This window comes from Nyctereutes procyonoides, unplaced genomic scaffold, assembly GCF_905146905.1.
Source record: "Nyctereutes procyonoides isolate TBG_1078 unplaced genomic scaffold, NYPRO_anot_genome, whole genome shotgun sequence".
NCBI lineage: Eukaryota > Metazoa > Chordata > Mammalia > Carnivora > Canidae > Nyctereutes > Nyctereutes procyonoides.
The window spans coordinates 4,703,343-4,728,604 of NW_026575034.1; the positions used below are offsets into that span (position 1 = coordinate 4,703,343).

At 37.5% G+C, this 25,262-nt stretch overlaps 1 protein-coding gene across 2 annotated transcripts in view; it reads right to left on the minus strand.

Moving 5' to 3' along the window:
* The window catches only part of LUZP2 (leucine zipper protein 2), a 467,396-nt gene that overhangs the window by 112,454 nt on the left and 329,680 nt on the right, over positions 1 to 25,262 (minus strand). For both annotated transcript variants that reach the window (XM_055317492.1, XM_055317493.1), the window contains exons 6-7: positions 19,746 to 19,808; positions 13,905 to 13,967 (exon numbers count right to left, since the gene is read on the minus strand). In XM_055317492.1, coding sequence (XP_055173467.1) covers positions 13,905 to 13,967; positions 19,746 to 19,808 — 126 coding nt within the window. The remainder of the gene's footprint in view (positions 1 to 13,904; positions 13,968 to 19,745; positions 19,809 to 25,262) is intronic.

Sequence of the window (25,262 nt, forward strand, 5' to 3'; positions counted from 1 at the left end):
TTCTGAAATTATATTTGGCATTGCCATTAAGATAAAGGATATGGAAAACAAGACATTCTTTAAAAAATTGCATAATGAGTGAAATTGCTGCATGTTTTCTTCACTGTTCTTTTTATTTCACATTAAAAATAAAGGACTATGTGTTTGGAATAGAGATATTACTGCCATTGTTCTGTATTTTAAAGATGAAAAGCTATTTGAGGATGTTGTATGTCTCTGAGCAGTACTTCTATAGGGTACTCAAATTTGACTCTATAAAAGGCCATAATTTCTATAAAGGCCATAATTTCTAATCTATAAATTAGAACCTAATATGAGTTCTGATCAGAAACATGTATTGAACTTTCAGTGTGCTCAGAAGAAATAGAAGATGCCTCACATTGAAATATTATATATTTCATACATACATGTATATGTACATACATTTATAATTATTCATTTATTTAAAGATACTGAAAAAGAAACCATTAGGACCTAAAGAAATCAGTGCATCCATGTCGTGCTTTGGTTTAAAAAAGTAATATACTGAGCAAGTCCCAGAAGGAGAGTGATTTCCCCCAAAACTCTCCTGATGGTGCCACTGTTCTGCATATGCTCCAAGCAAGGAAATGTGCAGCCAACTTCAACTAATAAGGAAAAGACTGGGGCCCCTCTCAGTCCTGGAGGTGGGGGAGGTAGCTTGTTAGGCCAAGACACACAGGCAACATGATAAATAGGACGAGAACAGGTAGGAAAGGTCAGCGACCCAAGGCTCACTCTCTTCCCTTAGAACAAGGGAGAATGTTCTAGGGCTGATCAAAAGTGCATGGTCTTCATTTTGATTCTCTACACGATTCCCACTTGGGCCTTGTTCTCTAACATTCTCTAGCAAGAAGACCACTGCATGAAGCATGAAGACCACTTCTCTTTGAAACACATGTAACACGTATTATTTACTGTGACAGTAAGAAAATGGTGAGGTAATCTTACAGTAGGAACTGAAGACTATAGGCTACAGGCAAAATATTTAGAGCTCTTTCAGGAATGGCAAACAGGTTTATCTTGAGTACCAACTATGATGGCCTTTAGGATCTGCTTCACATCTTGGAAGGTGAATGGTTTTGAGGCTAGATCCAAGCTTGGTGGGAAAGAGCACCATGACACATTAGCCAATTATGGAAGTCGCATAGGATGTGGGGTGGGGATACACAAAGATATACGCATTGTAAAATGTATTTGCAAGTGCACTTAAAATATTTTGTCCTCCTACGTGATATGGCACAACAGTTTCCTCAAATCCTGAACTCATGGTAAAATTTGGTTACTATGGTAAGATTTAAAAACATTATTTGAAGTCATAAACACTTTCTAAAAATCAATTCTAACATAGCCATCAGTCCGGCAGAGACTACAGCTTAGTTTTCTAAGAAGTAAATAGATTAAGCAAGATGACTTAAGCCCAGTAACAGTTTAGCATGGGGGAAGGTAAGGGCCAATATGCAAAGCCATGGTTCTTGAACTGTTAATCTTTGGATGTTTATAGAACATTTGATAATCCCATAATTTACACAAGCTTCATTCTCAGAGAAATGCCATCTGAAAACCTGTGAAAATTATGAGCGAATTCTGAGGAGTCAATACCTTCCAGACGTGGATCCATCCATTGACTTCAAATCCCTCACTAAAGCAGGAAGGGGCCTTATTCAAATGCAGAGAACTTTGCTCAGTGCCTGACAGATAAGACCTACTCATTCCATAACTTTCAGCATGGGAGTGAACATGAAGTCAGGAAATTCAGATTAAAGTTGTGTCATCACAGATATATCACTTTAAAACCCTGAGCTTGTTTTCTTAAAAAGTCCCAAATTGGATTTTGGAGAATCCCACTGTTTTCTGGGGAAAAATAATGTTTAATAAATTTTCAACTTGTTCCAACTTCTGACAAGAAACATCTGTCTGTGTCCCTTTATAGCTTGAATGTCTACTCTATCATCAGGTAAATAATGAAGAAATAAATGAGGCTTGTTGGCTTTTGTGTGGTATGCATGGACCAAACAAGGCTGAGAAGTTGATTTGATTTGGAGAAGATCAAATCTCTCTCTTGTCCTACCAGCAGAACATACCTCTATCCTGTAGTTCTAAAAACGGAGGGGGTGGATCACGAGAATACAGGGAGTCAGAAAAGAAACCTCTCTTCTGAGCAATTTCTAATTCTAAACTGAAAGCAGCATATTTTTGCACTGAAAAATGCTTATGTTTTTAAGTAAATGCATTGAGTTTTAGTGGCCAACAGACATTATGTTGTTGTTGTTTGTCAGCGAGTTATATTTCCAGCTAACCGTGTCTGCTCTTTAGATCTCTGAGTGCATTAGAAAATATTTCTTGAAAATATAATCTGTAAATAATGCTAAGAAACAAAATAAAACATAAGTGGGGGAAATCTAATAGAGTGGAGTCAAAGACTGAGATTAGAATAAAACTCCGCCACTTGTTAGTTTTGTGATTTCAGACAAGTCTTTTAACATCTCCAGGCTTTGTTTTTCTGAGGCAGGATAAGGTGACATGATTACCTGCCCCAACTGACTTGTAGAATTATTTTGAGTCACAAATGAATGTGTTTTGAAAACCTTAAAGTTTGCCAAATCAAGTAAGAAAGTAAAATCAGTAACCCTCCTAATCTTTCCTCCAAGATGCCTACATTCTAGGGCCAAAGCTCACTTAACTGAAGATAATTTGACACTTGTAACAAATGATTGGCACTAAAATGCTTTTGCTCATTAAAAACTGGTTTATCACAAAAATGAGATAAATGTAAGATAATGAGAGGCAGATGCACAAAAATTACCTTAAATTACCCAGGGGTTTAAAAATTATGGGGCAACTGCTTATAGAAGATTCAAATCATCAGGAAGTAATCTGACATTTGTTGGTATTCATACAAGGAAATTCATGTGGCAATGTTTCTGCTTTCAGGAGCAAACAACCGTGAGGATACCAGGTTGAGCACATCTGGTTTCTAGAGAAAATACCAAAGAGAACACGTGCCACGTTGATGTCTGAATTTCAGAGGGAATGGGCATATCTAGTCTGTCACCAAATGTGCTGGAATAAATATCAGAATGTTGATACAATGATATAAATATATACTGTGAAAGAGTTATCAAAGTAATAACCATAAATCTCTGTCATATATACTTGACATGATACTCCAACAGGTCAGAGCGATTTTGAGGGAATGAATTAACGAATGAATTTACTAAGATGATTTCAATCTATTAACAAATTTGCTTTTTAAATAAATATTTTGGTAGCCTTCACTGTCAAACTTCTAAAGGCCTGAATTCCTTCACTGTTAGATGGATTCCCACAACTTCCCTTCTCTGTCTCATAGGGGTTGTGATGAAGATGCAATAATGTTCGTAACAGTACTGGGTACAGTATAAAATGTTAAGTATATATAAGGCATAGTGATTCTCATGCTGTTTCCTATTTTTGTGAAATGCAAAGGCCATCTTGTCTCCTTCCATAGTGAAAAATCATAAAGTGAACTTAAGCTTGTAAATCTAAGGGAACAGCTAAAATCTCTAGCAACTTTTATTAGCCAACACTTGTGATCTTTAAAAGTTACAATAATCAAGATATGGAAGTAACCTAAGTGTTCACAAATACACAAATGGGTAAGAAAGACATATAAGTTTACACACACACACACACACACACACACACACACAGAGGCAATGGGATAACACACAGCCATAAAAAGGATGAGATCATGTCATTTGCAACAACATGGATGGACCTAGAGGGGATGATATTAGGTAAAATAAATCAGACTGAGAAAGACAAATAAGATTTCATCCATATACAGATCCCGAAAGACAAATAAATAAACATATAAAAAGCAAAATCAGACCTCTAAACACAGAGAACAAAATGATAGTTGTCAGGAGGGAAGGGTGTGGGGGACTGGCAATATGGATGAAGTAGAGTGAGAGAGACAAGCTTCCAGTTAGGGAAGGATGAAATCATGGGAATAAAAGCACAGCATAGGGCATAGAGTCAAGGGTTTGGTAACAGCGCTGTGTGGTGACAGATGGCAGCTACACTTGTGGTGAGCACAGCGTAACATACAGAAAACTTGACTCACCGTGTTGTATACTTGAGACTAATGTAATGTTGTACATCTGTTATAAAAAGATAAACTATGGGATCCCTGGGTGGCGCAGCGGTTTAGCACCTGCCTTTGGCCCAGGGCGCGATCCTGGAGACCCGGGATCGAATCCCACGTCGGGCTCCCGGTGCGTGGAGCCTGCTTCTCCCTCTGCCTGTGTCTCTGCCTCTCTCTCTCTCTCTATCTCTCTGTGTGACTATCATAAATAAACAAAAATTAAAAAAAAGATAAACTATATATATATATATCGCATTATTTTTTATCACTAGGCTGTCAACCCCTTGAAAGCAATGATTTGACTAATTAGCCATTTTACTTCAAATACTGAAGGACGCATGATATTACTTAATTGGTCTTGTTCAATAAATAACAGAAATAATCACAAGACCAGTATCACTCAGGGAAGGTATAATATGTCATAGTTCTTTTCGTGAAATGATAGAATGCACACAAATTGAATGTCTCAGCCTATTGGAATGTGGGGTAAAGGCTGGGTATTGGGACCAAATTCTAAGATCGGGACCTAAGATCAGGACATAGACCAAGATTCATAAAGCCCAGGGCACAAAGCAAGATGGAATATTCAACATTTGCTACAACTAGTAAGCAAGTAGGAAGACCGACAGGAGTTTATATAGTGAAGAAAGCAGACGCACAACCACATGGGGAGCCAGCCACCAGGGAGACTACAGGAAATAAGAAAAAGCAAAACAACAAAAGGCGGTGAAGGAGGACTGACATACATCCTGCCTGGGAATACATACGAGAGATGTGAATCCTTCCTCAGTTATATACCATATTGAGGACCATTAACTTTGTCTCCCTTTGTACACACACACACACACACACACACACACACACCTTATGGTCTGTATATATATGTGCATATGTATACGTACACAAATAGGTCCAATACATCAAACATACCTAAATTGTTTTGAGGAGTAAATGAGCTAATGCATATAAAATACAGAGCAAAATCTCTTACAAGTGCATAGCTAGTGTTCAATATATGCCATTTGTTATTATTACTCAAGATTTTCTGTTTTACAGATACAAGATTATGCAGTTAGATAGAGGCAGTGCGATTCCTTAAAAACATATTTACCAATAACATGCCATTCATTATTGTATGTAAATATACACTTCCTACAAATGCAATATTCAGTGAAGACTGACATTACACTTAAGGTATAAAAGACCAAATGTTAGCAACACATCTTGAACAAAACCTTCAGCAAAGGCATAAGATAAAAAGTCAGTCTCCACACAAACAAAATCAGTTAAGGAAACTTGTCCTGGTCAAAATGTATATGCAAGAAGCTTCCCTGCCAGGCTGTATTTACTACACAGCTTATAAGACGTGAAAGTGAGTTCGGACCTAATTTCCAGTTAAACTCAGAAATGTCTCCTTTCGAGAATCTGATAATAGATTCTCAAATTGTCCATCATTTCCTACATCGCCAGGGAAGTTGATAAATTCAATTTTTGGTGACTGGGACCATTGCGGAAATTGTTTTGAAATTACCAAACAAAAGTGAGTAAATGAAGTTAAAAGGCTTACATTAAAAAAAAAAAAAAAAAAAAAAAAAAAAGTTCAAGCCTCCCAGTAGTCATTTTCATGGCAAATTCAAGCAGTGATTCTCTTTTTGTAATCTCTCAAAACAACACAGTTTGTTACTGCTTTCTTGAACGTAGTATTTACTTAATGACAGCATTGGACTGAACCGTGCCCCCCCCTTCCAAAATACACACATTAAAGGCCTCACCCCCAATGTGACTATCCTTGCAGGAGGTAATTAAGGTAAAATAAAGTCCTAAGCGCGGGGACCTGGTCAGGGAGGGATTACTGTCCTGAGAAGGAGAGATTCCAGAGAGTTGGCTCACTCTCCAAGTGAGGACGCGGTCAAAGGGTGCCTGTCTGCAAACCTGGAAAAGAGACCTCAGCAGAAACCAAACACGGCCAGACCTAGGTCTCAGACTTGCAAGCCTCTAGACTGAGAAAGTAAATCCCTACTGTTTAAGTCACCAAGTCTATGACATTTATTCCTATGATATTTTTTACATCAGCCTGAGCAGATTAATATATTTACTTACCTGTTCATGCATTCTTGTTTCTTTAATGAGAATATCCAGGACTGAAGAAGTCGTAGTTAAATACACTTCTTTTTCTTACTGTACTAATGGGAGAGCCAGCTGTCACAATTTTATTGAGAAAAGTGACCTCAGCAAGAAGGGGGGGCTGGGAGGTCCCAACACACATCTCCCCACAGAAACAGCAAAATAGCTACAAACTGATGAAAATATCTCAGGGAAAGCTGTGACCTACAATGAAGAAGCAGCCAAACTACTTTTTGAGCGGGACTCAAAAACCGAGGCTGGCCAAGCACAGAACACCATAGGAAGCATTTTATCTCTGGTGCAAATCCCCCAGTCCAGAGCAGCTCAGTGGTAGGAGGAATCTGCGCAGAGAAATGTCACCCCACAGGGAGAGGCAGAGCAGAAGAGTCCCAGTGAGCCTCACCCCTGCGGGAGTTCACAGCCTTTGGTACCAAGGATGGCCACAGTCTTCTCCAAGGCGGATCCCAGCTGATGGAGCCTTCAGAGCCCCTGCTGCTGCATCTCCTCCCCAGGGCTGCAGCTGTCTTTGCAGTGAGCCTTGCCCCCGGGCCCCCCAGCCCCTCTTTCCAGGATTGGGATGCCTCGGTGCTTTGCCCTAATTGTGAGTCAAGCTGCCTCTTCTCGGAGCCCTGCCCTCCACATTCCCAGGTCCTGGCTCCGACCCATCATTGCTGAGAACCACCTGGCTGACGGTCTGAGCCCTGCTCCTGGGTCCCAAGTCATGGTTCTGGGCTGCCAGTACCGGGCCTGTGCTACTGCTGCTCCTGCTGCTGCTGTGAACACCACCCCCAGGTTCCAATACACAGCTTGAACGCACCACCATCAGGGAAGGTCTATAATATGCAGAGAGACCTACAGATTCAGTGCAATCCCTTTCAAAATCCCAGTGTGATTTTCTGCAAATAGAGACAAAAGACTATCCTGCAATGTGTATGGGATCCTGAAAGATTCCGAACCGCCAAGGCAATCCTGAGAAAGAGCAAGGCAGGAGGTGTGAGGTTTCCTGATTTCAAGCTATATCACAAAGCTACAGTAAACATCATGCTAACTGGCATACAGACAGACAGACCAGTGGAGCAGAGGAGAGGGCACAAATATAAACCCATGTATACACCGTTGATCTATTTGCAACAAAGGCACCAAGAATTGACAATGAGGAAATAATAGTTTTTTCAATAAATGGTGCTGGGTAAATTAGACAGTCCCATGCAAAAGAATAAAACTGCTTCCCTATCTTTTTATCATTCATAAAAAATTAACTTGATACAGACTAAATACTTAAAGACCTGAAACCACAAAACTCCTGGAATATAACATAGGGAAAAAGATTCTTGACATTGGTCCTAATTGATTTTTCTGGATAAGAAGATAAAAGTAAAGACAATGCAAGGCGAAATAAAGCAGCAGAATACATCAAACTAAAGAACTTCTATACTGAAAGGAAATCATCAATACATTAGAAAGGCAACCTACAGAACAAAAGAAAATATTTTCAAACCATATGTGCCATAAAGGTGTCAATACCCAAAATGGCCAACAAGTACATGAAAAGGTGCTCAATATCGCTAATCATTACAGGAATGCAAATCAAAACCCGTTAGGATTGTTATTCTCAAACACAAGAGATGGCAAATGTTGGGAAGGATGTGGAGAAAAGGCAATTCTCATACATTGTTGGTGGAAATGTAAATTAGTATAGCTATTATGGAAAGCAGTACCTTGGCTCCTTAAAAATTAAAATGAAACTTCTGGTTATAAAATAAGTCTTTTTTTTTTTTTATAAAATAAGTCTTGGTTGGAAATGAAAAGGACAACATAGGGAATACAGTCAACAGTATTATAACACTAGATGGTGACAGATGGTAGGTACATTTATCACGGTGAGCGCTGTGTAATGTAGAGAACTGTCAAATCACTACATTGCACACACACACACACACACAATTTACAAAGAGACCTACCATATGATCCAGCAATCCTCTTTCTGTGTATATATTTGCAAAAATGAAATCAATATCATGAAGAGTATCTGCATAGCTGTGTTCACTATAGCATAATACACGGTAGCCAAGACATGTAATCCACCCACATGTCCTTCAGTGGATAACTGGATAAAGAAACTGTGGTATGCTCAACAGAATGTTATTCGATCATAAAAAGGAAAAAAAAAATCTTGACATTTGTGACAACATAGATAGACATGCAGGGCATTAGGGTAAGTGAAATAAGCCAACCAAATAAACCAAGGAGAAAGACAAATACCAGATTGTATTACTGTGGTATTATTATTATTATTATTATTATTATATATGGGAATCTTTTTTTTTTAAAGCTAGTTTTATACAAACAGAATCGATGGTCACCAGGGGCAGGGAGAGTGGGGAAATGGGGTGATGGATGCCAAAGCATAGAATAGAAGTTTCCATTTATAGGGGTCCCTTGGTGGCTCAGCTGGTTGTGTTTGCCTTCGGCTCAGGTCATGATCTTAGGGTTCTGGGAACAAGCCCAGCATCGGGCCCCCTCCTCCGCAGACAGCCTGCTTCTCCCTCTCCCTCTGCCCCCCCCCCACTTATTCTCCCTGTCAATCCCTCTCTCAAATAAATAAGTAAAGAAATCTTAAAAAAAAGGAATTTTCATTTATAAGAATAGGTTCTAAGGACCAAATGTACAGCATGATATAACTGTTACTGAGAGTAGCTCTAAATCATGCTCACCACACACACCCAAATAATTATGTGAAGTGATAAATGTGTTAATAATCTTGATCTTGGTAATCCTTCCACAATGTTTATGTATATCAAATCATCATGCTGTACACTTTAAGTATATACAATTATTTTTGTCAATTATTCCTCAATAAAGTTAAAAAAAACTAAATTCAGAAAAGTGTACTAGGTACCAATAACATCAAAATTTTTCAATAATTTTAGTGAATTACTTCATAGTAATAAATGTTCAATAAAAATTATGTCTCAAGTTAGAAATAACACATTTTTCATCATAGTGTAAGTTAAAATCACAACACATATGAATAGACAGGTGCACAAATATTTATAAGGCTAAAGTTGAGTCGCTTTTGGCATATTCATATGAAAATTTACTCATTTAGATTTTTACAAAGAAATAAAGGATGCTTTATGGTTTAAAATTATGTGGAAGAGAAGAATATATAATATACACTTTAAACCTATCTATTAATCAAAAGGCAGATTATGCCAAGTATAAAAGTAACTAAAACAGAAATATAAAATATTTCAAAGTATTCTGTGTTGTGGGCACTTGGGTGGCTCAGTCAGTTAAGCATCTGCCTTTGCCTCAGGTCATTATCTCAGTCATGGGATCAAGTCCCACTTAAGGCCCCCTGCTTCTTGGGGAGCCTGCTTTTCCTTCTGCCCACCCCCTGTCTCTCATGGATAAATACATAAAATCCTTAAAAAAATACATTGATTTTGGGAATCCCTGGGTGGCGCAGCGGTTTGGCGCCTGCCTTTGGCCCAGGGCGCGATCCTGGAGACCCGGGATCGAGTCCCACATCGGGCTCCCAGTGCATGGAGCCTGCTTCTCCTTCTGCCTGTGTCTCTGCCTCTCTCTCTCTCTGTGACTATCATAAATAAATAAAAATAAATAAATAAAAAAAACATTGATTTTAAGTGGATTTTTCTAATTTGTTTAAAGATGTCATTTATTTGGGAGAGAGAGAGCGATTGGGAGGAGGGAGGAGAGGGAGAGGGACAAGCAGACTCCCCACTGAGCATGGAGCCTGAAAAGGACCTCAATCCCGGGACCCTAAGATCATCACCTGAGCTGAAATCAAGAGTCGGGACACTTAACCTATTATTATTATTCAGTAGCTAAACAATCTCAACAGGACCAAGTTTTTTGGTTTTCGTGCCTTTCCATATCACGATCCTCAACTTACTAAGTCATGATTCCCCAGTGTATCATAGTGGTTCAAGATTTATATACCACCCAGGTGCCCCATAATTTTTTTAGTTTTTTAAAGTTTTTTTTCCTACAATGAGAAAATAATACTTCTGAAATTAAACAAGTGTATATATAAAAGTAAAAGAGCAGCAAAATGGAGAGTAAAAATTCCAGAGAATATCATCTACAAGTGGAATAAAGGAGAATAAAAGTAATATGGGTCTTGGGTAACAGCAGGACCTCACTCCTTCCTCTAGTGGAGAATGTTTACCACTCTGTCAGCCTTCCCAAGCAAAAACCAGCTCTGAAACATTAGTAAGGATACTGAATTTATCAACATATCTGGCAATTTTCAGCATATGCCATTATTTTTAAAATATAATTGAATGCTGCCACAGGACCCGATGCTCCTTCAAAGTCTCTCTCTACTAAAAACTATCAAATCTATTCAAAATTGAACAATTTTCAGGGAAACTAGAATCCTCTACTACTCAGAGTTCAGCAAAATATTACCAAAGATGTTCTGTGGGTAATTTTAAAAAATGAATGGTGAATTTCTGTGGTCACATGCCCTCTGGGATTATGTACGTGCGTTTCTACTATGTACTGCCATGACATGTCTACTTATGTATGCATGTATGTATGTGCATGTGCCCATATATATGTGTGTGTGTATTTATTCATTCAACATATGTTTACGTAAGACTTAAAATGTACATTGTTGATAGAGTAGGAGGCAAATCAAATGAGTGGGTGCCATCGAGATGAATGAATGAAGATATCATCGCAGAAACTGTTTTCCCAATGGAAGCTGAAAATACTAAGGCCTCACTTCTTTTGCACGGATACTTGACCAAGACTGGGAAAACATCTTAAAAAATCTCCTTTACAAAAATTATGACACTGAAGGACAAGCACCCCTTCCTTTTCTTCTCTGACTTTGTACAAAGTTGGACAAACAGCATATAAATCTTGAACCACTATCATATACAGTGGAGAATCAAAACTTAGTAAGTTGAGGATCGTGATATGGAAAGGTACGAAAACCAAAAAACTTGGTCCCGTTGACATTGTTTAGCTACTGAATAAAGTAAAAAAAAAAAAAAAAAAAAGTCATGTTTATAGACCTCTCATTATCTTATTTAATACAAACCTTGCTGTTAAACGGCTTTTTGGAGAGTGTATATGGCTGAAGGCATCCTAATTTACTCAACTTTATGGTCTATTCATACACAATTCACCTGGTTTCATATATAAGTGCTCCTTTCAAATTGACATGAAATAACAAGCCTTACAAATAATGTCTCATTTTCAAGTCATAAAGAACTTCAACAAATACTGATTTTGGGTAATTTCTGAAAGTTGATAAATTACTAATGTATATTCAACAACTAGCATATTATGAAGAAGTAAATCACTGAAAATTATTGGAGCTCCTCATTTTCTTCTCCCAAATTTTCTTTTGCTAACTCTTCAATTTGGGAAATGAAATTCAAAAGATTTTAAAAGCTTCACATGATCTATCTTCACATAAATTTCTCAGCCTACCAACTAAAGCTTATCAGTTCTAGAGAGCTTGGATTTGTTTTATAGCATTCCTGATATTATGAAGTTAAACTAATTGACAGAGAGCTAGAAATTTCTCTACAAATGAGAAAATACACATGCACACAGATGTGCATGCCTTTTCTCTTCCAAATGCAGTGATTTATTGTTGATGACTGCAAAGAGCTAAGGCCAACCTGACTATAGGAGTTAAGATACCCTGAGCTCGAGTCTCAGTATGAAAGATTAAAGGTAGATAAGAAAAGGCCTTGGGTTTTATACTTTTATCTACTTATCACATATAACAAACAAAATGTTGAGAGGCAGGGGTCAGTAAGCATTCATGAGAATTCACAGTTTTTGTGGTGTGCTGGGGAAAGCTTGGTGTAAATGAGGTGAAAAAAAAAAAGGCATGAAGCATATCGATGTAAGAGCAAATGGCAAGATAATCTCTAGACTCATGCTTCACATGAAATGAATATTTAATAAATATTGGTTGGGGGTGCTTGGTTGGCATCTGCCTTCAGTTCAGGTCATGATCCCAGCGTCCTGGTATTGACCCACATCGGGCTCCCCGCTCAGCGGGGAGTCTGCTTCTCCCTCTGCCCTTCTCCCTGTTCATGATTTTTATATGTCTCTCTCATTTTCTGTCTCGCTCACATAAATAAATAAAATCTTTAAAAAAATATTGGTTGACGTAATAGGAACACCTTGACCCTGAGCCAAAAGTAAAGGGGCTGAAGAAGAGAAATGTGCCATTTCTTATTGTTTTCACTGGAAAAACTGTGGGATTTTCTATATATTAAATAAAATGAGGAATTCTCCTTCTTTAAGTTAAAACCTGCACTTGTAGATTGGGCTGATCACTGTAATGAAAACATTTTAAAAATATTACATACAATGTAATTCATACTTATTATTTATTAAACAAATTATTACTCCTACTAAGAGCCTAATATTCCATCACTCTATTGCATTGGGAATTGCACGTGGACCATAAGAACAACAGTTAGACACCTACCTCTTATTTCCTTCTGCTCAAGGGAGATAGAAGAAAGTATCTAAGTTTCATCTTGCTGCTATAACAAAGTACCTTGAACTAAGTGGCTTTAAAAAATATATTCTCGGGATCCCTGAGTGGCTCAGTGGTTGAGCATCTGCCTTCGGCCCAGGACATGATCCTGGGATCTGGGTTCGAGTCCCATATCAGGCTCTCCACATGGAGCCTGCTTCTCCCTCAGCCTATGTCTCTCTGCCTCTCTCTTGCTGTGTCTCTCATGGATCAATAAACAAAAATATTTTTTTAAAAAATGTATTCTCTTACAGTTTTGAAAGTCAGACGTCTGAAATAAATTTTATGGGACTAAGATCAAGGGGTTTGTATGGCTGGTTCTTTCTGAAGGTTATAGAAGGGAATCCTTTACATTGTCTTCCCTCCTCCAGCTTCTGTGATCACATAACCTTCTTATTTAGGCCTTTTTTGTCTTACTCTTAAAAGGACTTGTATGATTATATTTAGGTTTCACCTGGATATTTTGGAATAACCTCCCTATCTGAAGATCCTTAACTTAATCACATCTGCAAAGTCTCCTTTGCCATAAGCTATACATTTCACAGGTGCCAGGAATTAGCAAGCGGGTATCTTTGGGAGGCCATTATCCCATTGTTTGTAGTAGATGTCTACCTATACATAGATCTTGACTTGATAATCTTGCAAAGAAAAGTATCAGTAAGAAAAATCAATCAACAATGATTAAATGTAAAGACTCAGTACTATGAAGAGATTTATGCAGGGATCTCTGGAAGTCAAGAACGTAGAACATCCCTGGATCTCATCTCTGGAAATTCTCTCAATCTATCCTGTCCTTAATGTAAATATTCTGAAAGTTCCATATTCCTCAATACTGAATTAAAGTAACTGAAGGTTGCAAAGGGACTTTAAACACTTTGGAATGACGCCTGCCTTTGATTAAGAATGTACCCTGGAAACCATACCTGCATTTGTCTCCATTAACTAAGAAAGCAAGAAAATGAAAGCACCTTCAATGCAGTCAAATACAGCTGTAATTCTTATGAAAATCCAGAAATTAAATTTAACCTCAATGATATTGTAGTTTATGTATTGGACAGGTAGAGGGGGAAAGGAGGTGAGGAGAACGCTCACCTTAAATAATAAATCTTTCTTCCCGTAACGAAGCTCCTTCAGCTGGGCTTGGATTTTTTTTGACTGCAAGAACAGAAACATATATTAGTGCCTAATTTCATTTACACTTTCAAACTTGAAGATTAAAATTGTTTTAAGCTGTTCAGGAATGAATTTTGCAGTCAAGCAAAAGCTTAATCTCTGCTCTAGAAGTTGGACATCCAGCCAGTCTAGGCAGGAGGAAAAAACCTAATCCTCTGCAAAGGAACCATATTATTTTATTTTTTTGTAGAAATTTTACTTTTAAACTTTTAATTTTTCAATTTGAGTTTAGATGACATATAATAGGAACCAAAATATTGCCTTTTAAAAGTAGTTTATTGTTTCTCTCTCCAGCATCCTCCTCCCCCAACCAAAAAAGACTACACATACACACAGAGAATTTTAGTCACCAGAGCATGTTCAACAATCCAATTTTAGATGCTAAATATACTTATGTCTATGTATGCCTCAGTTTTCACTGCTTATTTGCAATCACTTCTTTTTAAAGATTAAATATTTGTAAATTTAAATTGACAACCAAGTTTGAATTTGACGTATGTCCAAAGGGAAGGCAGCAAGCAAATGTGACAGGAAGGAAAAAAAAAAAAAGAAGAAGAAGCAGCTAGAATGCTAAGATGCTGAGGTGAAGGGTGTTTGTTCTGTAGAAGAATGTACCTTTTAAGAGAACTATGCCAAATATAAAAGTGCTTTATAACAAGGAAATTTCTCTCACCACCACTTGACTACTATATGGAAGTATATCTGGTGAGCCACAGATAATGATCTCATCTTTCCATTTTTCCAGAACAGACCCAATTTTAAACATTCTAACATAAGGACCTCAGTTATTTGTCTTCCAGTATGTAAAATCACAGGTACTGACTCCTCAGTAGAAGAATAAAAACACAAATAGATTATCATAGTCACATAAAAATGATAATTGAAAAAAAATAAAGAAAGAGTTGAATAGGAATACAAAATGGTATAGTCACTTTGGGAAACAGTTTGGTGGTTTCTTATAAAGTCAAACATACACAAAGGGCATTCATTGTATAGCAATTCTTTCTAAGTATTTGTTCAAGGGAAATTATAATATATGCATAAATGCTTATAGTATCTTTATTCGTACGAGTCAAAAGTTGGAAATGACCTACATGTCCATTAACTGGTGAAGAGCAAACACTTTATGGTACATTCATGAAATACTAGAATACAAGTACTGAAGCTTGCAACAGTGCGGATGGATTTCAAAAGCATTGCACTATGTGAAATTCTCCAGTCACTGGAAGCTATCTTTTCTATAATGCCATTTATATGGTATTCTAAAAAAAAAAAGACAAAAAAAGAGGGACAGAAATCAGGCCAGTAGGTGACACTGGCTGGGGATTTGTGGTAGAGATTATAAAACAGCAAGAGAAAACTCTGGGGATGATGAAATGTTCTATATCCTTAACACATACATTGGTCAAACCCATCCAACTGTATACTTAAGTAGGATGAATTGTATGTGAACTTTATCTCAAACTTCAATTTTAAAAGTCGCTGGCCATAGTACATACTAACCACAAGATCTTCGTGTGACTATTATATCCCAGTAAGCTGTGACGAAGGTCCTCGTCAACAAATGGAGCCCACTCATATTTTTGAAATATGATTTTCCAAGCTTCCATTCAATGTATATGAGTCTTTCACTGAACCAGCTGTGGCTACACTCAGATTCGGTTTCCTGTTATATACAGAACACGGCTAATGATGCAAGATAGCGGAGTTTGCCACGTGGGACACTGTGTTCTGATGGTGATATAATTCCTAGATTAGTGTCTAATTCTGGAAGCACCGTCAATTAGAGCAGAATTTTACACATTCTGTCTTGCACCAGCACAAGGCTCGACTATTAGGAACGGTTTTCCCAGATATCCCTATCATGAACCAACTGCATCTTGTGATCTAGTGAATCAGGAAATTGATAAGAGCGGATGAAAAGAAATAAAGGAAAGGAAGAAGAGACAAGGGAAGAGGGAGAGAGGAAAATGAAGGGGGGAGAGTGATGATTTGAGACAGAGAGAGAGAAGGAAGGAAGGAAGGAGGAAGGAAGGGAGGCAGGGAGAAAGAGTTCAACACTAACAATTCAGAACCATGCGATTAAACTCTATACCTAGAAGAAGCAAGGATTTGTGGTTTCTTACAAACTAGCTACTATTTTTTTTCATTTATGTAAAAAAAAGGAATCCCTTGATAGGTTTAGTGAAAGTGAAATGCATGATATAATGCAGAAGAAGCCGAAGAGCCATTGTTGTATGTGTATGGTCGGTTCCACCTCCTAAGAGTAAAAACTCATCGGCGCCCTGGATTCACACCTCTACTCCCGGAGTCTACATTTATTGCAACTCTCTTCTCCTGCCACAACATTCCCCAAGTAACCCCAAATAGCAATATTCCGGACACAGCATCTCTCTATTATTACATTAACTTCATCTCCAAGACATTTGCTGGTTTCCATGGCTATACTTAATTTTGTGCTACTGATTTCAATAAAGAATTATTTCTGTTATCTTCTCCAACTTCAAACGCACAGTTCATTGTCTCCCTGCTGTTCCAATCTGTGGTCCAGGGTTAATTTACAGCCAGGATAGTCTCTTCGGTAAACAGATTTTATTTATTTATTTTTCCAAACTAAATTTGACCAATATCAATGGGGAATGAAAGATTACCACCACATATGGTGTGCATGGTTTGCCCAATTTCACTTCTATTCTTCCAAATAATTAATGCTCTATATTTTAAGTGTCAGAAAGGACTAATTTTAACCATTTTGGGCGTTCGTTTTAGTGCATATTTATGCTGAATACATAAAAGATAATATAAACTTTTATTCGTAACTTGAATTATTAAAACATCAATTTTTGTATTATGCAGTGATTCATTCAGGAGCTACAAAATAAAAGCCCACACATCTTTGTTTGGCACTAAATGAGCAAGAACAGCTAATTTCCTTACATAAAGTTGTTTATAAATATTTTTTTCTTAGAAATTTTCATCACAGTCACCCATCACTTCTCTGCATTGTATATTCCAGCCATCTTCTAATGTTCAGTGAGTTAAAAAGCAAAATCCTATCTAACGATCTGACAAGAATATGCAAAGAATAAATACATTTTAAGCTGAGTGCATTTGTAAAGCGCATTGATCTAAAACCCCATTGACACTTTGTTTTCTTTTAGCTTCCTAGAGCATCATTTTGAAAAATTAAAACTGTCAGAGGGGTAATCTTCAAACCACTGAGCTATTACTATATTGGGGATTTTAGTAATTTTTAAAACTAGCGATTTATAAATGCGATTTTACATGTTCGTGTCATGAAGTTTTCATAAGTCTACGGTGAAATTAAGTTTGTGATGATGATGGTGATGATTGTGAGTATAATAAAAAGATGGAGAAGGTGAAGACAAAGAAGGTGACCATGATAGAACATTTTAGCTAATTTCTGAGGTTTTTCTTTTCCACAATCCATGTCCAAGTAGCATTCCCTTCATGAAATAATAGTGAATATGATGGTAGTGGTATTTGTAGTAGACTCTACTGTTTTCAATATCCTACCTCGGCAAATTAAAATATTGGCACTCCATTAAGTACCAATGGGATTTGGATATTTATTTATCTATGAATAGTTTAGGGTCACTGATTTAGAAGACAGCTCATTGTAGCTCCTCAGCTGATAGACGACATCACTGTTTTGTTTTGGTAGTAGTGGTGGTGTTAAAATAAATAATTACATTTATTATTGCATTCTTGGGAAGTGTTTTTGTGACAGAAAACAAAACAAAACAAAAACAGAAACATATGCCTCTACTGCCCAGAATGTTAAACTCTAATTTTTTTTTTCCGTAAATAAGTAAGTAGAGAGATAGGTCAAATGAATAAATTAATTTCAACATTATGCAGTGCTAATATATGAAGCATCTAGGAATTCATAAATTAAAATGTAGATACAATATATTCTCTAAAGAATTGAGATAAATTTTTTAAAAATGAATAATACTTGAAGTAAGGGTCTAAAAAATACAGACAGACCCAGATTATTATTGTTGCTTATTTATTCATTTGTTTGTTTCTGTACAGCACAGACAACTTATCCTAGAGGCCATCTCTCTTTTGGGAGTGTTGTGGAGACTGGGAACATGGGAATCCTCAAGATATGGCTTCAGTCCACATAATCCTTATTCAAAAATTGGTTCCACTTGCTTACCCTCTTATAAATAATATCCAGAGACTGTATGCTACACATTAATATTTCTAGAAACCTAGTAAATTAGACAATGTGTCTATGTCTATTTGGATAGAAAAGTATAATGAGAAAAAAAAAACAAAAACAAAACACTACACTGGCCCAAATCTACAAGCCATTCCATTGGTTATTCATTTATGGAGCATCAACCTTTAGTTTCCATGTATTGAGCACTTCTACTCATTTCATGTGTAATATTATTGTGAAGGCATTATAAGCAGAGGTTATTCTATTTCATGTTAGACTCTAACTTCAGTGTTTATGGCAATGACTTTTACAAGTCCATCAGGGAATATTTTCAGCTTGTTCACTAAAAAAAAAAAAAAAAAAAAAAAAAAAAAAAACAAGATCTGGATAGTCACGTGGCCACCAACCTACCAACCTAACGACATTTTCCAGATACCATTCAGTTTGGCTGGGCGTGTGACCCAGGCCTGGCAGACAGGGTATGGTATGACATGCGTCACTACCTCCTGGTTGGACTTCTAAAAAGCAATGCTTGTGAGTCACCAGGTAATCTTCCCCATTCCTTCTGCTAGAGGGTAATAATAGCAAGAAAAGGTCATTGAAACAAAAGGTGGTTCCACAATTGGAGATTATAGAGGTACTTCACCAGTTTTGTGCCTTACTTCTAACTACTGTGGGAAAGGGGTTAAACTTTTAGCTTGTGTGAGCCACTTTTCTTGTTCTATCTAAACTGTCATCCTTCCCCCTTCCTTTGCAAGCATCAGATGTACATTGTGGCCTAAAGACTCTCATGCTTGCTCTTTATTGTTCATAGGTTTGTCCGTTAATAAATCCCTTGCACAAAGACTCTCATCTCTGGTGTGCTTATTGGAGGATTCGGCTAACACAGTGACCGTGTTACTCTTCTCCTCCAGGTATAGTCACTGACTAGTACATAGGACACTCTCTCTACTATCCCGTTACTATCACGAAGAATTACATGAGCTCAGTGTCTATAACATTAAATAGAGGATCATAAGGCACCAATGGATTTGGGAAATCAGAAGTACAGGAAATTGATTTTACTTAAATCTGGATTAACCAGAAGGACTCCCCTGCCACCACCACTAAGAAACGCATGAAGTAATTTTCCTGCCTAGCAAGTAGAACCAATGATTGGATTTGTTTCTTGAGGCTTATGGTCAACCCTGGAATCCTCATTCTGACATTTAGTTGTCATTGCAAAACTCTGTAGACATCATCACATAAATAGTTCAAAAAATGAAAACTTCATGGACCTCCAGGTATTTGCTATTAAGAAAATCCTGATAATCCAGTTAAGGAAGGAATCCATAAAATCTCTTTAGGGAAGTGATGCTTCGCTGCCTTTTTTTTTGTTGTTGTTGTTTTGCAATTTTAAAATATCCAAAAATGCCTAAAAGTTTAAAATCTGTTTTCATTTTTCTATTCCAGTGTTTTCATTTATATTAGTGAAAGAAGAAGTCTCCAGATTTCTGGGTTAATACAGAAGAATTTGGCACTACTACTTCGGCACTATACATTACATCGAAGCTAGAATATGTACTCACCTCTTCTGCATGGATGCCACACAGCTTGCTTCCTGACAAGAGTTTGTTCTTCAGGCTTTTATTCTGTTGAGAGAAACATAGTTTATTGCTAAGAAGTCATAAAACACTAACAATTCCTTAAATACATCAGGTGCATTTCTCTGTTTTGTTCACGGATAAGTCCTTCAGGGTAGGAGATGTAATGGATCTGTACAAATGAGGGGGACCTGTAATGTAAAAGAATGTTTCTTTCAATTCAAACTTTGATGTATTAGCACGAACACACTCATTTAAAAAGATGGAACTTTATTTGGCCTTACATTTAATGCTGTTTTATTATATTGGCATATTGTTGTGTTATAAAATAATTGTAGTTGCAAATCTGCAATTGATTCTGGTTTCTGAAAGCACATCTCTAAACAGCAGCATTTTTTTTTTTATGACTATCATCTGGATCCTAGTTAATGTAGTCACAGACCCACAAGGATCTGTATTCCCTTTAAAGACGATAGTATTTGAGTGTTATATTCTAGAGGCCTGGGGTGCTACTCAAAGGGCTTCCTGATGCTCAGAAGCCATTTCTCTTTCCAGGCTTCGTCAGTGGACTCTCCCTGCTGGGCCTGAGTCTGGACAGATGTGATAGCCCTCTGAACTTACCATAACTGGCCTTGATTTATAGATGAATGTTTGTTACTTCTGACATAAGTGCCATGTGTTCTTAGTCATCTGAATCTAAACCCTTACAGCTCTTCCAATGACATCTGCCTCATTATGCTCAGGTTTTTCTGTCTTTGTCCTGGTAACTTGGGTACTTTTAGACAGGCGGGCTAAAGGAGAACAGAAAACTCGATGAAACCCACAGGACCCAGACTTTGTATTGTCTCTGCAGGAGCAGATCATGTAGTAGGAAGGTACAGCTCATGCATAATGACTCTAAATAGAGTAGATGTGATGAGCACTAGGAGCAAACTGAACACAATTTATGCAGAATGAATGAATAACCGAATGAGTGAATACATCAGGTTTGAGGGTTCTTCACTTACAATCCCCACCTTTTGAACATCACTTCCTATTTTATTTTCCTGTCATGTAGAGAAGGGGTACAGCTGTCTCAGTGTGAAAGGAACCTTTAGCTAATTTTTCTTCTTTAGAGAAGAGTTGAAATTCTAAAAAGCTCGTTTCTTAGAATTTCAATACTACGAAATGATTTACACAAATGAGGAGTTATCTTGATTCACTCAACTAATGTGGGGCTTTTTGGTAAATATTCCTAGTCATCATACAACAAAGCACACAATTGGAGTTTTTAAAGACAATTCAATATATATTACTCCTATATTGAAAGCTTGTAAACTCTAACAAGGGGATGCATAACCAATGTTCTAACTCTGCAATGTTGCTCAGATTGTAGGTTTAAAAATATCCTACTTTTCCTTCTGTTTGTGTCTATTTATGATACTTTTGATGTATGCAATCTTAATTTTTTTTCTCCCAAAGTGGTCTATTTCTCCCCTTTTGGTTTCTCCTGTTATCTTTGTACATAGAACTATCTTCACTACCTACCTCTTAAGATTTAATAGTCAATTAGGTTTTTCATCTTTATGTTTTGTTTTGTTTTTTAGAGATAGGGCATGTGAGCAGGCCACAATAGAGCAGAGGGGGGGAGAGACAAGGAGAGAGAGAGAGAGAGAGAGAGAGAATCTTAAGCAGGCTCCATGTCCAGTGCGAAGCTCAATGCAGGGCCTGATCTCATGAATGTGAGATCACAACCTGAGCTGAAATCAGGAGTCGGAGGCTGAAGTGACTGAGCCATCCAGCAGCTACAGATTTTTCATCTTTTTAAGGGTTATACTCTTTTAGTGGAAAGAAATGAAATTTAAATAAGGTCAATATTTTGTTTAATAGTATTATATTCATGTTAATTTTCTGGTTCAGTAATTGTTCTATCTACTCTGGATGATGTTGTATTAAAGGCTCAGGGCAAAGATGCACCAAAACATTCAACACTGATTTGGTATGCCCTTTCTATGTCAACATTTATTTCAAAATAAAGACTTAAATTATCTAGGGGCGCCTGGGTGGCTCAGTTGGTTGAACGTCCAACTCTTGATTTTGGCTCAGGTCATGGTCTCAGGGTCATGGGACAGAGCCCCATATCTGGCTCCTCGCTCAGCTTGCAGTCTGCTTGGGATTATTTATCTCCCTCTTCTTCTGCCCCTCCCTCTGCTCATGCTCTTTATCTTTCTAAAACACAATATTTTTTTAAAAAAGTTAAATTATCTATGAAAATGATAATGAAGACTGAGCAACTTTGGGCATCATAGTACCACCATAGTCTTCTCTTCTCAGTGGACAAAACCATACCCAGAAGTATCTTTTGGGTATCCATCAACTGCAGCTTGAAGGAGTCTAGTCCTTTGGCTGTGGATCAGTACCCAGAGTCCCCGGCGGCGACCCCTTCCATTTAATCTGGCAAGCTATGGCATTCCCCCTCCTTAGCCGAATTCCAGCTTTCCAGAGCTTGACTATCCTCACATTTCCTGCACTGGGCACACGGTTCTAGAGCCTCAGCCTAATGGGACATATAAAGCCTTCGTAAGCCTGCTCCAGCATGACAGATACCTTGCCCTCCCTCAGGAACCTGCTGTGTGGGCTGTAACTCTGCCCCAGCAGTCAGAGACACAAGCTTGTCCTTCAACCTGCCTCCCAGATCAGCCCACCACAAGAAAAAAAAAAATTTTTTCCCCCATGTCGGAGACATGTTAGCCTTGCAAGTGAAAAAAGTCAGTCTCCAGAGAGAAGAAATCGGTTCTTTTATTAAACTTCAGTTAGGAGAAGATAATTCCTTTTTTCAAATCTCATGATTTGCCTTCCACAAGGGCCCACTTGTAACCCAATATAACCTTCCTTTGGCTCTTTCACTGTGAGTGACATCTGGGAAATATTACCTTTCTTTTCGGCACAAAACCATCAGGACTGCCCACAGCATCGTAGACAAATGGGGGTGAATGACAAGGCTTGGTCTATGACATGGCAGCAGGACTTCCCTGAAAATCCTTCCAGATAAAATGATACATTTCTCCAGTATCATTCATCTTTCTCATCTGGTAGACACTTTTCTGTTCAGTATGAGTATGGCGCTTAGTCTGTGACAACCCAGGAATTCCCTGCTGTCAGTGATCCCCATCCACACACCTCCCACTTGCTCCTGTGTAATAGCTCAGAGGGTGGAAATAAAATGATTTTTTGATGAAAAAAAATAAAACAAACAAAAATTTAAAAAATTAAATTAAGATAAATAAACTTGAGACAAGATAGGTGAAGCGTATTGGATATGAAGATTTATGTATCAACACAAACCATCCACATCAGAGTAATTTCATTAGAAATGATAATACAGTTACTAATATATTTAAAATTTAGTGTATATAGTATAAGTTTACACCTTCACCTAAAGCTTTTTTCCTTTTTTCTTTTTTTTCCCTTCCTTCCTTCCTTTTTCTTTTTCATTCTGTTCAATTCTAAGATGATAGATATAGCAATGAACATAACATTATTTCCCTGGAAATGCTTATGATGGACTTGGACAATGCACCTGGAACTGTAGAGGGAAGACTGTTACTCCTCAACATGCGTATCCTTGTGACCACCCCAAAATGAGCAGTGATTTTATTATGCGTCCACCGTCTGTGCTGGCGGTTGATAATTCTCGGCAACTGTGTCGACCATGTAAAGCAGGATGTCATTTCTAAAGCTTAAGAATTAGAGTATTTCACTGCTTGAAATATACCCAGAACTGGGGATAATAATTATAATCACCCACAAGGGGACCAATTGTGAGACACAAGAGAGACCTGTCAAGGCCCATGCTAAGATTTTTCTCAGAAACATGGATGGCACAGTGCACTGAGGAGGGAATACTGACTCCCAGACACTTCACTGATTTAACCTTTCCCCTATGATTAGTGATCATAATTCTTCTTTTAATTCCAGAAGGAATCATGGCTTGAGATATCAATAAAATTTAGGCATTAAGAACACAGTTTTTTTTTTTTTTTTACAGCTTTACAAGCAGACTTGTGTCATTTCATATACCCTCTAACCAATGGATCTCAACTCTATCAAACCTAATGATGCCTTTATAAGATCTAAAACAACTTACACATATAATTACACCCAATATGCCAGGATCCAATTATGATTATGCCTCACTTGAGGGAATATGAAGAAAAGTAGATTAAAAGAGCCATCAGATGCTTAAATGTTCTTTTTGTGACACTTCTGCTATCCCTTATTCTAATAACCATACTCCGATTTTTCTTATGAGAAATATACCCCTGTGCTAATTCCATGTGGCTGGTGTGACTCTAACTCCATCCTTTCTGTCTAGGAAAAGGATAACTCAAGGGCAGCCAATCAGTCTTGGTCAAGATTTGACAAAGCAACATAGATACTGCTGATGAAACTCAAATATAAATCTTTTATTCTCAAGAATTAATAAGAATAAGGGTCTATCACTGAGTTAGAACCCATCTGAGATGACCTAACAAGGGAAAACAACACCTGAGTGTGGAGAGAGAAATACTGAATCCGGGTCATGATGTCAGCCTTTCTTCCCTACTTCATACTTGCCTGAAGCCTAGTATGCTCCTGGGTTTTTCAATTACATGCTTCCAGCATCAGCCCTTCTGCTCTCTTGAAATCATACTTAAATAATTTCCACCCTATCTTACATAATCACATAATTCTATCACATCCTTAGGATTCAGAGTAGCAAAAAATTACATCCAAATAGCCATGCTTATATCTAATGTTTAAGGCCATAGCTTATTAGGATGCCAGCCATCTATTTTGCCTTTTCTAAATGGAAGGCAGACCTTGCTTAGTACCTATTTAAGGAATGTCTCCCAACTGGATGCTCTACAAATTTGGAGTAGCATGAAACAAATGTCCCTATAGCCTTCTTGGGAACCCAGTTTCTATATTTGTCAGCCCTGCCTAAAAATGCCATTTAATATTTCCCACTGTCTACAGGATAAATTTCAAACTCAAATCTGATAGTAACATAATATCTCTCTTAATAGAGCGGCTTAACCTAGTTCTAGTTTTTGCCTGAGAACTCAAACCATCACATTTTCAGTAGAGTTTACATGGTAGGTCAAACCCACCAAATATTCTAGGCTACAAAATGGAATAGAAGCATGTCTGGCATTTCTCATAATCTTTCTGTATATAAATGTAAAAAAAAAATCCCAAAATTGCTATGGTCAAGATTCTATATAGTGCTTTCAAGTGAAATTCGGTATTAAGAGGTCTTCTTGCTTGTAAATAATAAAAACCAAAAATGGCCAAATCAAGCAAAACATGAATTCATTGTGAATATTTCAAGCTGAGTACAGTCTGGGGAAGAAGGCTCAGAAAGTAGGCAGAAACCAAATGAGATGAGGTATATATGATTATAAGACAGAATAGAGTTACTGTGACAACTGTAAATCACTAGACTTATTCACAAGGCGGAATGATGAGGTCTCAATGAAT